Source organism: Phalacrocorax carbo, chromosome Z, assembly GCF_963921805.1.
Source record: "Phalacrocorax carbo chromosome Z, bPhaCar2.1, whole genome shotgun sequence".
Lineage (NCBI taxonomy): Eukaryota > Metazoa > Chordata > Aves > Suliformes > Phalacrocoracidae > Phalacrocorax > Phalacrocorax carbo.
Window position 1 is genome coordinate 67023157 of NC_087548.1, and position 17118 is coordinate 67040274.

General features: G+C 36.4%; 1 protein-coding gene across 1 annotated transcript in view; it reads left to right on the forward strand.

The window, feature by feature from the left end:
- The window catches only part of DTWD2 (DTW domain containing 2), an 89319-nt gene that overhangs the window by 39106 nt on the left and 33095 nt on the right, over window positions 1–17118 (forward strand). The window contains exon 4 of the mRNA XM_064438112.1: window positions 7280–7469. Within this exon, the coding sequence (XP_064294182.1) occupies window positions 7280–7469 (190 nt within the window). The remainder of the gene's footprint in view (window positions 1–7279; window positions 7470–17118) is intronic.

Genomic DNA, 17118 nt, shown 5'->3' on the forward strand with positions numbered 1-17118 from the left:
GAAACTCGAAGCTGGTAATATATCTAAATACAGCAGGTACAGCTCCAGGAATGAATGTTAGTAGCAAAATCATGGGTTGTTAAGTACATGTGTGAGAACAGTGGAAACGTCCTGTCTGTATGGAGGATATTCCTTCAGCATAATTTGATTACTTGAAATCATTAAGTTTACGAATAAGATCAACTAAAGGCCAGTGTTGGGATTTGATATTCATTACACGTATATATCAGCACAGTTGGAGAAGTAGGGATGGGAAGATCCTCAGGATGACACTGTTATTCCTCTGCAAAAGTGAGATCAACTGCACTTAGGCATGGTATTAATATCCTGTACAGGAGAGTGCAGAATTCTCAGTGGGTCTGTTTTAACATGTGAACTTATTATCATTAGAAAGCTTGTGAGGTTTTGTCCCTGTTTAGTTTTAATCTTTATTACTGCAATTATACTTATTATTTCTTTTCTTGTCCTCTGTGGACATGGAGAATAGGTTATTTCCTCCCTCTTGTGATTTTGGAGACTATTAACTACGTTTCCCTTTGGCCTTCTTTTCTCTAAAACTTACAATCTCAGTTTATTCAGTTTCTCTGGGAAAACTTTTACCCCTTTTGCTGTTGTTTTAGTAGACCTTCTCCAGCTAGGTCACAGCTATATGTTTGTGTCTTTGAATTTCTGTTGGTTTTTTTTTTTTTTTTTGCGTAAGAAAGGACACTGTGCTTTAACTGCAGTGGAGTACTTTTTGAGATGGCCTACATTCTAATGTAAGAGCTGACTTGTTTGTTGGTGCTGATGCCTGCATTACTTTGTTGATAAGATCAGCTGTGAAATTCAATTTTTGAGGTTTTACTTATTCCTAATTTTAGTTATTATTAATTTTGCCTCTGGATCACAGATCAGTGTTGTGGTTCGTGTTTGTTCCTCTTCCCCCCCCCATCCTCCCCCTCCGCCCTGCCCCACCCTCATGCTCTGGTTTTAATTAATGTGCTTATTTTTTACCTAGTTTTTGTGGTACACACATAGACTTGTGCTATGCTTTTATAACCATCCTTAGTATGTTAATGAGTCTCTGTTGTATCTATATTAATATTTGCTTATACTTCTTATATTTCATACGGTTTATGATATCACTGAAGTGTTCAGGATTTGGCGACGATTCTCTTTGTTCCTTTTTTATCCTTTGCATTTTGTGCCCTTAATTTGTACTTCTTTCTTCTGTGGAAATAATAACTTTTTTTTTTTTTGTCCTTTCATACTTAGTATTGCTCATCTATTCTGTGAACAACTTTTGTTCTTAAAATTCTGTTGTCTCTGTTTGGAAAGCGTGTTGGAGAGTCTCTGCTAGTTTTTAGCAACCTAAAAATGGTTAGAAAAGAGTACTCCAAGCCATCTGATCCTTCATATGCCTCCACTTTATTCTTTTCCTCTTTAGTTATTATTTAGAGACCCAGAGAGAAAAGACTAGATCTTGGTCTGCCTTGTAGGCTTCAGAGAAAGTAAAACCTCTTTTTACCTGAGTGTATTTTTCAAGCAAGCCCTTTTTCTAGTAACATCCAACATTTTTGAATGTAAGGTCCCTTTAGTTCCTATCAAGTGTCACTTCTGTCACATTTTTATAATTACATTGCTTAATACTTACTCTACAGTAATTCACAAACCTAAGTCATGTCTTACAGGCAACCAAGCTATGTTCATTATTAGGTCTTTTCAGGTAACATCAACTAAAAACTGTTATAAACTGTTACAGTTGTAATACTTCCAAAATGAAACATTAAGCTGTATTCTTCTTCTCCCCTCTTTTCTCCCCAGTGGCAATTCAGAAGTCAATTAAATGATTGCCTTGTCTTGGGTGGAATCTTACAGAGCTGCACATTTTTTTCCTTGTTATGTATGTATGAGTGAATTGTGTATATTCATAATTTCATCAGAGATTCACTATATATTCTTCCGAGATTTTTACTTAATGATTGAGATTCATGGCTTTGAAGCCCAATCATAACAAGTGATAATTGCTGTTATAGTGCATAAATATGTGTGACAAAATAAATTAAGGATTTGCTTAATCGATTGTCTTCATGGAAATTAAGTTAACATAGAAGATTTTTGTATTTGAACTTCTTTACCACATCCACTTCTTTAGTGAGAAAACCTGTTTCTGAAGTAGCATGCAAATCGAAGTAATTCTAAAGCCTACTAAGTCTTGGATATATGCTAAAGTATAGTACCTAAATTAAGAAGGACGTTCTCGTTATCACTCAGTTAGGAGTTTATACCATTCTTTTGCAGCATCTTTGAGAAAGGCTGAGGAGGAACAGACTGTTTAAGATATTTTTTTCATAGGTAGCAGCGTTATCTTTCTTTTATGCCCTGACTAACACAAAGCTGTGAATTCTTTAAAAGTCAACCACTGATCTGTAAGAAGAAAAGTACATGTTTAGAAATTCGGCTTCTCAGTCTCCTTTTGAAATTTGGTGGCTTCAAAGTGTCTGCCATCAGCATGTCTGTTCTGACTGAAATGGAAGATAAAATTGAAGTCCCCATTAATTCTCTGAAGTTAGCCATGCTTCATGCTAAGAAAGGTTTCTGCAAAAGTGCTATGTAAAGGTCTAGGACTATGATAAGGAATAAGATGTAGCTTAAAGTAGTCTCATACACTGACCAGAAACCACACTGATCCTTACCCTCTACTTCCCCTCCCAGTTTAGCCCTTTGGGCTTACTGCTGTGCCTCTTTACCATGCCCATTGTCTTTGACTGTCTCCTGGTATTGAGCCACAGTCACACTCCAGCATTTGCAGCTGAGGTTTCAAAGATGGCAGGAAATGTCAGTATTCTGAACGCTGAGAAGAGGAGCTACAATTAAAGAGGAACTTCCTTCACTGAATTGTTCCTGAGTCCAGGTTGTCACAAACTAGCAGGCAAACTAATTTGTGGATACCTTACATAAACAAAGCTTTGTTGTGAGGAATGCCGCTCAGCTATCTTGTCTACAGCAACTGCTGCCCCCAGCACAAACATCCCCTCTCATTCTGCATCTGAACTGCCGAAGCTGCATGTCTTGACAGCAGGCATGTTGTATTTTGCCATGTTTGAAGTCATAAGTGCTGTGAAACTATGTACTGCTTCATGTCACAAGATGGCAAGAAAAGCAGGACCATGTTTGCAACTGTGGGCAGCTGCTGTGTGAAATTCTTCCATCATCATCATCGACTGTTCCTTTGGTAGCTTGGACTAGCTTACTCTGGTGTGGCTGCTTGCGCTTGTGTTCCTAGCTTGTCCATGTGCTTATCATACTAACTCAGCCTTCTGCTCCGAACTTACCTCTGTGTTTCTGTTGGGTTTAATTTCCCCACATATACAAGTCCAGCTGGAATACAGGATTATATTCCTGAATTTAAATAAAAGCAACTTGAATTTAAAAGGAACCAAAAACCACCCAAAAGGATGAAGAGCTCACAGAAGTGTGGCTACAAGCCTGGTGAGATTTACTGAATTATTCTCTCAGCTCTAGCAATTTGGAGGTCTTGGGATCAGAGATGTGTCTTGCTAAGAAGTTGCTTGTCTACCTCCTAGTGCAGTAATCTAGTGTGTGGCCTGAAATTTCTGTCTAGTCATTCTAAACAAGGAAGTCTGGACTACCCACTGACCTGATACTGAGTTTTTGATGCTACCCTTACTTTGCAGGGAATATTCAGGCAGGGATGAAAAGCAAAAATAAGTTTTCCTGCATAACATAGGACTGAGCAAAGAGCTTCTGCTGTGTCTCTGAGGAGAGTTTCGAAACTGGCGTATATTCTTTAATATTTCATGAGTCGTCATGAATACAAACATCAGCCTTAATGAAATTGTCTCCTGTATTTTTAATAAGCCATACTATTTGTCTCAAATCACTCTTGTACTTAAACAATGGAATAAATTATTGGTATTCAAAAAAATCAATATTAACAGTGTTTGTGTTTTTATAGTAGGATTATATGCACTTACTTTTAGAAGGAAAGCTCTGTGAAGGTGAAATCTAATTCCTAGTCCTTTTACTTATATGCTGAACTAAGCTTAAGCATACAAGTGAAAGCATATATAGAAAAAAAAGTAGTACTGTAGGGTGTGGATCAGGTTTTCAAAGGAGCTCAGCAGGCAACAACTCTATTTCAGCATTATAGTGAAATGGCTAATTTTTCACCATTCTTTCCTGTAAATTTCCTTTTAAAAAATCTGACTCTTGCAGAGAAAATCCTGCCCTGTAGCAGTATTTCAGAAGTAGTGTGTGATTAAATTCACTGTATTACAGTGTTTACCCAAAGCAAGCACATCAGAAGCATACTCTTGCTAAGTGGCTGTGAAAAATGATATTGTTGATAGGTACTTGCCTTTTGAATGCCGTATCAATTTGTTCAGTTAACAGATTCATTTTTATTTACCAGATACAAATTCAGTCTTACTAAGACTTTTCATTTCTTTCACAGATCTAATTAAATGCAGATGAAGGATGTTCATAAAAACTGTTTTGGGAGACAAATTCTTAGTGTTGGTAGTATGTGAGTAGAAAAGGTCTAATTGCACTGTGTATTAGCAATAACTAACACTAAGGAACGCCTTAAAACCCAGCAAATACAAAATCTACAGTGGAATTAACAGGATGTACTTGTATAGAAATACAGTTTTTTTTAAAAATTTGTTTTATACAAACTATATTCCTTTTTAAGCAAATCATTATGTGTTTATGTTTAGCTCATTCTTCCTGTGCTGTTCTAAGCCAGGAAGAACAAGCATGTTTTATGAATGGAAGATGCATGTTTTAATAAAGCTACTAGTGTGGACTGTGACTGTCAGTGTGAATCATAACCTAGAAGGGGTTGTGCAGCATATTTTCCTGAGAACCTGTTCTTGTGAAAGGAAAAAGTACTAAATCACTCTCTGCATGTGCTCAGAGTCACTCCAGGATTAAGTCTATGGATAGTAAACTCTCTGAAGATAGCAGCAATCCCTACTAGTTTGCAGGGTGTTCTGAGTTCTTATGGCAATGTATGCATAATAAGCCCTGAAACCCTAGGTTAAAATTGTGGGAAAAATTTACAAAATTTGTTTGAACAACCCCCTGCCTTTGCTTTTACATATAAACTGTTGTAAACTGAAATGGCTGGATTTTTGTATGAATAAGCATTGAAAACCAATGCTTTCAACTGAATCATATTTAAAATACTAAGACTTCAGTTGAAGTGTTCGTAATATAAACTTGTAGTGCTTCATAATGATTACGCTTTTGGATTAGTTTTAAAAATTCTTTTTTTTGTTTGTTTTTAATCATATAAGATATGGTAATGATTTGAAAGCTCTGCTATCCAAGAATTAGGATACCTTGCTCTTTGAGGAGTTGGGTTCTCAAGGCAAACATCTGAAAATAATGACTGTTTTTCTAGATTTAAACCTTGAGTGCCAGGTAGTCTATAGTGAGATACCCCCTTGGTTTTGATTTTGTGTAGCATGATTCTTGGTTAAACTAAAGTGATACCAAATTACCATACTGTAAGTAGAGGTTTAAAAAAATAGTGGGCAGGGAAGTTTCCATGTACTTCTATTTGCCACAGACTTATCTTTACAGATTTCCTGTTCCTATTTACACTTCTTTTCTGTTCATTTTGGAAGGAAAGAGCATTACTCTTTTTTTTAGTAAATAATGTTGACAGTAATGAACCTTGTAGTGTTGAATCAGTCTGGTCTGTTTGCTGGGTGGGAGCAGGATGGTCAAATATTGCAATACTGGCCACGGGTTTATTGGTACACTGAATTAAGTTTTTCTTTAATTTCAGATATTTCCCATATGGTCCTATATGAGTCTTTAGCTCAGGATCTCAATGTCTTAGGCATTTCAATTCTGCCTGAACCTGATAAAATTGTGTTTTCACATATATCGCCAGAAAGTGATAATGGAGTGCATAGATTTAAGTGCACCCAGTATATGTCAACTCAAACCCCATTATTAACCATTTCTTTCTTCCCTAACCTATTTTTCTGTTGTGTCCCACCCCGCCCCAAGAAAGGAGATTCTCGATTGTTGGAGGAGTGGTGCAGGTGCCCAACTCCTGGGGCTTAAAAGCTGTGGGGTCACAGTAACATTACAAATTTCTCTGTGTGAACTTATATATCTACGTCGTCCCTGTGTCTGCGTCTGTGTTCCTGCACCTAGTGGTACTTGATAGGTAGCATGGAGAACCCACTTTGTGTGCTGGCTATTGTTAACCTCGTTCTGATACACGTTATTTTCTCTGATAAGCTGTACTGGCTTCCCCTTTCACTTCAGAGCACAAATAGTCACATGCTATTTCAACTACATATTGCTCTTCTCCTCTTACCACATCAGTTACTCTTTGTAACTGTGAGGTATTATGCAGAATTAATTTCTTATTCTTTGTCACATGCTTCAGACAGTCATCCCTTGCTTTTTACTTCTTCCTGTTTTCCGACTGAGGCAATTCTGAAGAGTATGTGGTACTGCTGAAATTGATTAAGACAAGTAATGAAGTTCGTGTTACAAGGCCATTTCTCACATTCTCCCGTACCAGCCTACTTGACTAGGTGGTTTTTGAGGCTTCTGATACCACTTAAATGACAATGCCTTTCATAGATCTTTATAAACTAACTTCAGTGGTGTCATGCAAAAACTTAAGGAAAATCTGTGTACATTAAGTGAACACTTAATAGACAGTAGCTATTCCTCTGGTACCATTGCCAAATGTAGAAGACAACAGGAAGGAAGAAGAGAATGAACAAGTTTGGGGACTCTAACTGTAGAATAGTAATTTAAAAAAATGGAGATGGTGAAATTTCAAAAAACCCATCCTGTAGATGTGGACTATGAATTACTAGTGTTCTTTACATAGGGTTCAAAATGGGATGATTGTAATATTTTTGTGTCAAGTGCTTGAACAAACTTTGCTAGAATACGTGTTAAATTTTGATAAACAATTCAAAACATCTTTGGGTCAAATAGACATTAGAGAATTAATGATTAAAGCATCGGAAACTATTCCTTCTACATTGCTTTATCAAGCTTTCATTGATTACTTTTGTGGGTGGTTTTTTCCTCCCCCCTTAGGAGCTGAGGGAGAAGCAATGACTTTTGAGGTGTTGGAAAGGCAAAGTGGTGGCTGAGCAATGGACTTTCTTTGAAACTTAAGTAAAATTTTGAGATGATTACTGGGAGTTAGTAACTTGGAATATCTAGAAGTATGTATTGGTCATGAAAACTTTTAATAATTATTGTTATTTTGTGTGTCTGTGCATTGAAGGTATCCTGAATTAGCAACTGTGTGCAGAAATCCCAATACTCTCATTTTGTATCCTGGAGCTGAAGCAACCAATTTGGAAGAAGTCGCTGTGATGTGTTCTAATCCATCTGTTCTAATCATCATTGATGGAACATGGAGTCAGGCTAAAGATATATTTTACAAAAATTCTCTCTTCCGGCTTCCCAAGCAGGTGAGTTGTATGTACAAGAAAAATTTTATGTGTCTAATAGATGCTTGCTTCCTGACCAGCCAGAAGGGAGTGTTTTTGTAAGGATGAAAATCATGGAAAACTTTTTTTTCCTTCTCAGCTGTAACCAGCCGACAAGATAAGGAAAACTTGATCAATCAAATGAAATGACCTATAAGATTGTGAGAAAGATGTCTGTAAATATTGGGGGTTTTCACTTTGCCACTTGAAATTTGTTTTTGTTTGTTTTGAGTTAATGCGTCTAATTTCATAGTGAATCATTGTTTTGCAGAAGTGAAAACTGGTTTGTGTAGGAAATTTTTGCCTCTCGCCTAAAATGTTAGAACATATACAATGAAATAAACATATTTTTTCCCCTGCAGAAGTATTTTGCATTGTAGTAATATGAAAGCTGAAAGTAGGATTTTGTAGCCTCTTATGAAAGTGTCACACTCTTGCCCACATGTTTGGTCTCCACCATATTAAAAACTTTGACTTTTGGCAAATGTTCCATAGAATTTAAGCAGAACAAATACTGGCCATGTGTGGTCTGGGGCAGGTTCTTGGGCTTTTTTGGTTAGTGTTTTTTTTTTTTTTTTTTCCTTTTCCTTAGGAACATTGACACCCACCCTCCTGAACTGCCAAACAAGGCTTAAGCTGTGGTTATACAATGATTACAGCTGCTCCTGCTGTAATGAAAATACCAATTGGATTGTAATACAATGTTAATAATATTAGTGGACACAGGTTGCTGCATTGTGAATGGTATGACACTATTTTTCAAGGAATTTTTAGTGGGTAATTGAGTGCGGCACAGGAGTCTTGAATGTAAGTTTTGAAGGTATACTTAATCTCATGTGACTCAGTTGCTGTTACTGAGTGAGTTTTTCCCGTTATTACATTAAACTCATATTTATGTCATATAAACACACCAGATGGCATTTCCTTATGTACTACAATGGTGTGTCTGAGTTAAATGCTGAAATTACAGATTTTTTTAGGAAAGGCTCTGATTTTGCACGCTGTAGTTTGGTATCTGAATTGTGCATCATTCATTACCAGCTTCTCTGAAATCCAGAAGATGGGAAATGTTACTGGTTGGATTCTTCATAGCTTTGAAAGGAAATGTAACTTTTTGTTTTTGTAGTTTTGTCATATGCTTGTCAAAGGAGCATGGAAAAACTGGTCAAACCATTACATTTCTTCTGTTTCTGGAACTTGTCTGTAATACCATAAGTTTGAATTTGTTTGGAAGTCGAATTGCTATCTAAAGTTTAGCACTGCTATTGCTTGAGGTTTCCTCTTGTGTTGGCTCTTAAAATGAGGTTCTTGATTTTGCTCCTGGGTCAGTTCCCTACAGTCAGGCTGGTAGGGAGCTGGGGAGTGGCAGAGCACACAGCTCCTGGAAGGGTGAAGGGCCTATGGCCCTTTTGAACTGTCAAATGCAATGAACACAGCTATTGTGTAAGCAGCTGTTTTAATTCCAGCCTTTGTACTCATTTATAACTGGTTCGCAGTTTCTCATTTATTGTGCTTTTTAAAAACTTCTGCGGACTCTAGGCTTTTGGTGTGAATTCACAAATAAGTGTTAAGAAGTATTTTGTTTCCATTAGCTAGCTCAGTTTGGCTGTCCAAAATCATATATAGAAGTTTTGCTACAGATCAAAATGGGGCAGAATTTTGTCCTGATTACTTGGGTTCTTGTAGGTGGCATGATGCCTGTAAGATATTTCTACCCATAAATTGTTATAAGAGTGTGTCATGGGGGAAAGTTTTTCAACATGTATAAAAAATACTGCCCACTGGGTGGTATAAACAAGGATTTTATTTCTAGTTCTCGAGTATTTCTATAAGACTAGGGTTTTTTGTCCAGGTTTAATTTATTGACAAAGCTGCCATTTTCTTTCAGGGGCATTATTGAAAGCACATTTTAGAAAAAGTATTAATACCAACAGTTTTACTAATAGAAAAAATTTTCGTCGTTGTTGGATCACCTTTTCATCAGTGCAAAGATTACTACCCCTTCAGGAGGGCAGAGGAGGTGACAATTTGCAAACTTAAAGACCAAAGCCTTATGACTATGATGTTAGAACAGTTTAAATGGAGTTCTGTTAGTCAATATGCTACTAATTCAAAAAAAGAGCTACTGTAAGTCTCTTAAGTAATTTGCTTTATGGTCTGAAATCCCTTTTATATCAAATCTGGGAGTTCCTTTTAGGCTCTTACTATAGTATAGCAATTGGGTTATATTGGTGTGAGTGAAACAGAAGAGTAGATTCTAGGTTTTAGTCAAATAATTTTGGCTGTCAGAGGAAGGTGGTGAAACAGATGGAATTTACATCTGTAAACTTAAGGAATTGATTTCAAGGTATTTCAATTTAACTGCAGCTTTGTGAATAGATTTTATGGAATTTATCTCACTGCAATCCATTTCAAATTTTGCAGAACATTTGTGTATGCTGAGGCACCTGGCCACAGATACGTGACTTGCCTTTAAGTGAGAAAGTGTTTCCATTCATAATCTTTTGAGCCCTACTAAATTTCCTAGCATAAGTCAAAAAATCGCAAATTCTGTAAACTAGCTATTCTCAATTGCAGCGTGTATTCCTGAGTTAGAAAAAGCAGAAGAAAACACCTTTCCTGATTCACTTGGAGGGAGGGCTAGATAAAGGAAAAAAATTGGTTGTTGTTCCTATCCCTTTTAAAACTTGCAAAATAGTTTCAGCTCTGCTAGCCAAAGCCAGTAGTCGTTCCAATTATTCTTGTTGTTTTGCAGCTTCTTCCACTCCCCACGCCCACTACACCCCCGCCGTTTCCTGGGAGAAACAGATTAATATCTTCAAAGATCAAATTGTTGCAGCTGAACTTCAGCCCGCTATTCCACAACAACCCTTTCCTATTGATTTGTACTGTGATTAGCATCCATTTCTTGAAAATTAACTTAGGGAGTAGCATAGCTGTTCTAGATGGCCTTCCTTCTTGCTTCCCTTCTCTTATGTACTTGCTGCTGACAGAACTTCCTCTCAGTGGGTACATGTAAGACAGTAATCTCTGCAAAACCTGGAACAAACCAGAGAGTATTGCATGTTTTCTGACATTGTTTTTTCATCCAGTCATTTTAAAGGTGTGTTTTCGTGCAGTTTTAAAATAACTGACTTAAGTTATTTACTTCCGTTGTGTGTAATTCAACTTTGTTTGAAGTCCATGCCACCTTCCTCTATAAAGCTGAAACCTGATCATTGTTCTGGTTGTTTTGGGGTTTTTTCCTACTGACAGACTGTCTTCGGTAGTGGATTTTGATTTTTGGAAGATCAGTTATTTGAGTGTTTTCCAGGTGATTGCTGCTTTATGGCACTTAACTACTACCTCTGTCTCCCCATAGTCAGTGTTTTTGGCAGGTCAGATTGGTAAGAACGTTATGATATGAGAGACAACTGTGTGCAGATAATCCATTTTGTTATCTGTCTCCTAATCTTAAATAGCATCATCTTCAATTTCTCTTTCATTATGGTGTTGAGAGTAGCTTCTGGGCTGTTAGTTACTCAGCTTAGATTACTGCTATTTCCTAATAATTGCTGTGGTAGAACCTATTTCTTTTCCTGCACTGTAGACTATAAAATTTTATTTTTCTCTAATCAGTTGTTAACAAGTAAGCTAAATTTAGATTCTAATGACCTGTTGAAATACAAATAGCTGAACCTGAAAGAAATTGACAGTATTTCTTTGTTTAGAAAAAAGCTAGTGTGTTGCATATAATTTCACTGTAGTACCTGGACTTTTTGGTAATGATGTTTGTCTCATTTCATTTTATTCCTAATTAACACTTATTTCTCTCTGCATGACACTTGCACATTTTTGCTGAGAAAAACAAATCAGCAGCCAGCTAGCGAGTGAAACAATTGTTGATTACAACAGATAATTATTGAAAATAATCAAGGGAATTAACTAACATGGGCTGAAGTCCTATTTCCATATGGGAAAGGTGTTGGAAATAAAGTATTTTCCAGATACCTTCTTTAAATAAGTTCATGCTGGAATTATTTCCCCCCTGTGTTATAGTTCCATTTTGCCTGTGAACCATACTTTTATTTAAATGAGTGTAAAGAAGATAGTTAGTCATGCATAAACTAGCAGACTTCATTAAGTAGTAAAAAGTGAAATGAGATAGTTGGTCTAGTTTTGTCCAATAGTTGAAAAGTTCTTTAAGCTCAGAACTGCACTGTTCCAAAGAGCAAAACTTTATATATTCCTAATGTAAATGCAGGGGCATAAAAAGAATCTGTATTATGTGTAGAACTATTGATGTTTGTTTTAACCTGCCAAGCATAGGTTGGCATCGAGTAAATAAGGTGCAGAAAATAATACTTCTGGATAAATTCTTCTCTTACTTAAACTTCGGTATTACAAATAAATTAATTTGGCCGCACTGATGTGACTAGAACATCACCTGAGGTGCCTGTCAGAAACTGCTGACAAGAAACATATCTATGAACAAAATACACCATCCAAATTCTGCTGTATCTCTTTCTGATTGCAGTAAGTGTCTGAGATGACAGAATTGAAGTTATTAATCTGGTTTGTGCATTACCATTGTGGAAGAACTCAATGTTAAAAATAAATTCCTTAAAATTCTTTTTTTTTTCAAAGTTCTAGCTTTTTGGTTTTTGTCACAAGTACGTAATGATCTATTAGGCCTTTTGGCTTATCTGTGTTACTTTATTTTATGGCAAGAATGAAAGAATCCATGGGTGAAATTTTAGGGGTCATAAAAGATATTTATTCAGAGTAGAGTTCCATAGAGACTCTGGAAACTACCAGGTCACTAATACCCAGGCCTTGCCATACATTTGAGAATTTACGGTGTTCCTTTCAGACTTACTCTTAAGTTTCATAATTGACTTCAGTTCTCCGTGTGGGACCACTTCTTTATGCTGTGGTTTTTTTTTTTTTTTCCTTTCACACGAGACCCCCTGCAAAGGCTGCTGGACCAGAGTCATAGAACCATAGAATGGCCCGCATTGGAAGGGACCTCGGAAGATCATCTGGTCCACACTTTTGTGGGAAAGGAAATCTGGATGAGATTATTTAGCACCTTGTCCGGTCACATCTTGAAAAACTCCAGTGATGGGGACTCCACCATGTCCCTGCGGAGGTAGTTTCAGTGACTGATTATTCTCACTGTAAAAAGTGTTCTTATATTGGGGTGAAACTTCTCCCAGTGCAACTTGTACCTGTTGCCCCTTATCCTCTCCATGTGGCTCTTTGCGAAGAGAGAGTCTGTGTCCTCTTTGTAACTGCTTTTTAAGTACTGCCCTTTAAGACCTGTGATGAGGTCCCCCCTGAGCCTTCTATTCTTCTAGGAGAAAAGAAGTATTGCAGTGCTAGATGAGGTAATAGTCAAATACTGAAGACGATGTACCCTTCAAGTCTGAAGAGACTCCAATGTTTAATTCCATTTTCAAGTGTTGACACTTTGAGTCTTAAAATGATATCTGCATTACACTTGAGAGGTTGTTTTCCTGATTGTGCATATGTCCTTGAGATAGTTTTGAAGCAACCAGTTTAAACTAGTCTGTCATATATAAATCTCAGTAGCAATCTTACCACAGCAGTTTGAGGTCACAGCATGTGCTGTGTAAGTGTGGTCATGATCCTGGTAAACAGTGGCTTCAGCCAATGCCATTCAGTACTAACTGAATTGAACCTAGCTATATAAACGCTCATATGGTCTGATCATTTGCTGAAAGTTGACGAGAAGTGGACTAAATACATCTGTATTTTGCCATTTTACCTTCCTACATTGTTTTAGGCCTTGTAGCGGAGCGTAAAATATAATTAGTATCCCTTAGGCTGTTAAAATGTTCTCTTTATTAAAATAATGGACAGAAAAATTATGGATCATTTAACACACAAATGATTCTTCTAAAATTCTGAAATCCTGCCTAATGCAAAACGGAACTGAAAAGGTCTTTGATGTGGTGGGGCGAGTGAAAATAACGTAATGAAAGTAAAGTAAGATACTATGCCAAGAAACCTGGAAAAGTGAGCAGTAGTATTGACTATGCTGCATGGAACATTTTTGCTTTTTGAGATAGTACCACTAAATGGTGATAGAGATGAGCATCAGTGTGGAAAACTGAAATATTAAATTTTTGCTGGATATTCTTATCGGTCCTCTTGTAGTTGATACTTATACTTGTCCCTACACATCTGTCTGGATACATATATTTTTCTAAAACAGTGTTAGGACATAATAGTGTTTCTTCATTGAATTTCTTTTTAAGGGTGGAATGATACTCATGATAAAATGGCAGGCAGAGAGAGACTGTTAGTGTTTTACATACTTAGAACTGGTATTCTGAAAAAGTCCAATTAGAATTAATATTCTTCTTTAGTTTTCTTCTTTTGTTCTGTGATTTTGAGTGAAATGTGTTTTTCTAAAAGGTTAATAATTTCATAAGAACTACTGATATTTAATATGTATTAAAAACAATCCAGTAAAAAGAATTAATTTCCTTTAGATTTACTTTACTATGACTTTAGACTTCACTAAGATATTAGAATGTATTTGTGTACTACAGGAAATGAAAAAAATTTGCTGCTTACAAACAAATCTCCTCTTACTGTAGGAGCCTATTACACCAGAAAGACTAGGTATAAATCACATGTCATGTGATTTTGTAGAAACTTAATTTGCCCCAAAGGGTTTTCTGGATTTAAAAATGTTATGTTTTGTACAAAATTTTGTGAATGTAGGAGCAAAGATAAGTGTGTGGGTGTTAATCTGGACCCCTCTGTACGTGAACATGGAGAAAAACGTGTAACTACATGATAGCCCTGAAAGTTCACGAATTGGTCTTCCAGATGCTAGTTGTTAACAGCATACTCTTGTACCTTCACTCCCGCGCAGTGTGCACATTTATAGAGGGGTAAAGACTTCGCAGAAGTGAACTATTGGATATGATTTATCACTGCAGTGAGTCACAGACTTTCCTTCTGAGGAAGTTCTGATGCACTGAGTTATCAAGCAATGATGTAAATGATCATACTCTAAGCCCTCGGGGAAAAATAAGAGCAGACAGCAGGAATATCAAAAACGTTGCTAGCATATTTGCTTCTTTGTGCATACTTGAATTCTGCATTGCACGGATGATGGGCTTTAACAGTTGCAGTTACAGCCTGTCTGAATTAACACTCTGTACTTATCTGATCTTTTTTAAAGGAAAAGAATGTTCTGCTGTTCCTACCCTTCCTTTTATTGGAATTGGATAGCAAGTCTTGTTTTAAAGGTTAAAAAAATTCTTAGTGAAAATGAAAAATGCAGTTTCTTGTGAAGAATTAATAAGTGTATTAGAATATTTTTTTAAACTATGATGGGTAGTTTGGTTGTTACTAAATCTACCAGAGCTAAAAATCAGTGTTTGGTTTGATTTTTATTTTATATGCTAGTTGATACTTGCTATTATTCAAATTACATGGAGCTGTTTTAATGACACTGTTGGAGTTCTCAAATGCAGAAATAGCTTCACAGAAAAAAAAAAAAAAAGGTTTTCCCATGTTGAAGCATGACCTAACTGGCTTTAGTCTCTTAGATCAAGTTTAAAGGTTATATTTTGTGGTTTGAATGTTATTTCAGCTTTGCTTGTGCCGTCCTGGTGGTACAGTGCTAAGCAGAACTTGTGCTGTGACTTCAGGCAGTCAGTCATCCATGAGACCAGTAGTGCTCAGTGAAGACACCAGTGGAGCATGGAACAATGCAGAGGCTATGTTTAAGCACTGCGTACACAACTGTGTGTTAAACTACGTGGTCATTTTTTGCTGAGATGAACTAGAGGTACTTGTGCAATCCACTATAACATCTGAATAGTTAAAATTAGCAGTCATGTGGTAAAAGATTATAATTAATAGAACTGTAAGCAAACTCAAGCACTCTTATGGATTAAATTTTGTTCAACCTGTAATGGTGTTCTGTTTCGTCTTTCTCACTGAGCTAGACACCATGGCCAACACTCTAGGGTTTTTCTGGCTTTTTCCTATTTCTACATTATTTCCTGTTTTCCTATGTTACAGTTAATCTTTAAATACTCTGTAAATGGTTCTCTATCTGAATAAGGAGGGTTTTTTTCAAGTTTTGAAACTCTGGGTTGATATTGCAGTTTTGCAAGATCAAAATGAGTAGAATGTCGTTATATTTGGAATTTAAGGTGGCACGTTTTTGTCCCAGAAAGAAAATGAGGTAGATATGACAGTATCTAAAGAAAGGGAATATTAAAGGAAAAGAGGATATAATTCCTGCAGGCATTATCTGTAAATGAAAAAGAAACTGTTTTAACTAAAATTCTTCAACAAATGGCAGTTTGAGCTTTTAATCAATGTTCTGTGGGTAGAAAAGAGCTATTTTAGTAATGAAGAGATTAGTAATTCTTAATTGTAAGATATACTACAAAGACAATAAATTGGAGGCACTAGAAGATCACATTTAATTGTGTTCCTTCACAGCTTCACTGATTTTGGGTAACACAAATTGCTATACTGAATCATTTTAAAGATACTGTAGGATATTTTAATAAACTTTGTTGTTGTTTTAAATTGGCATTAAAATCTAACGATCTTCAATAAAAAGCTCTTTTAATCAACAGCTCAGTCAGCAGAGCTTTTTTCTTTGAAAAGAATCTTTTGAGAAATTTAAATTAAAGTCCCAGAGGAAATATTTATGAATCTAACATATTTAACTTTATCAGAAGGACTTAAACACGTGTCTTGATCCAGAATCATTCTTATTGTGTGGAATTTTTACAAATGACAAAGCATGAGCTTGGACAAACTGTTATACTTTATACCAGAAACTTATGAGGCGCATGGCTTAAGGTGACTTTTATAGTTTTTAATATGATTACATTGATTATTTCTTGTACTCCATGAGTTGGCACCCTCTGGAGAAGCACATTATCCCAAGATGTTTTGCATAGCCACAACTGAGAAAGAGGCCACAAGCATTAGAGCATGCACTGCAGGCTTTCTTGCGACAGCTGTTGTGGTTTGCAAAGGTGATACAGAGAAAGTATTCCGTTAACTTTGAGCAGCGGATGCAATTAGTTCAGAGGGAAGAACGAGCTGGTTTGCACAGCAGGCACGGTTGGCACAGTTGGGCTGGTAGTATATTGTATGAAGCAATCACAGAGCACTGTGGGCGAAGCTGCTTCTGTTTATGAGGAGATAAGCATAGCATAGTGGGAACAGATGGCTAAAAAAGCATTTGACCTTCTACTCCTTCAGCACCAAAAAAGGGTTGAAAAATTAACCTAGTGACAAGCACACATATAAAAATGTAGGCAAGCTATCCCAAGTACTCACTGCCTTATCAGAAGTAGGTAATACCGTGAATCAGTTTTATTTATGTGTATTTATATATGTATGTATATTTATTTATGTACCGGGCCGCTGTTGTAAATCAAAGCATCTACCATCTAAAACCTGAGTCAATTATTTCTATTGCCTGATATCTTTTTTTTTTTTTTTTTTTTGAATAGCCAGTGAAAATCTTTTTGGGATCATTATGCTTGTGCTGTATAGTTCTAGAAAACAAGAATTATCTATCCTTTTAACATCTTTGAAAGTGCTACATGCTTAATTTTGAGAATTGGGGTGGGGG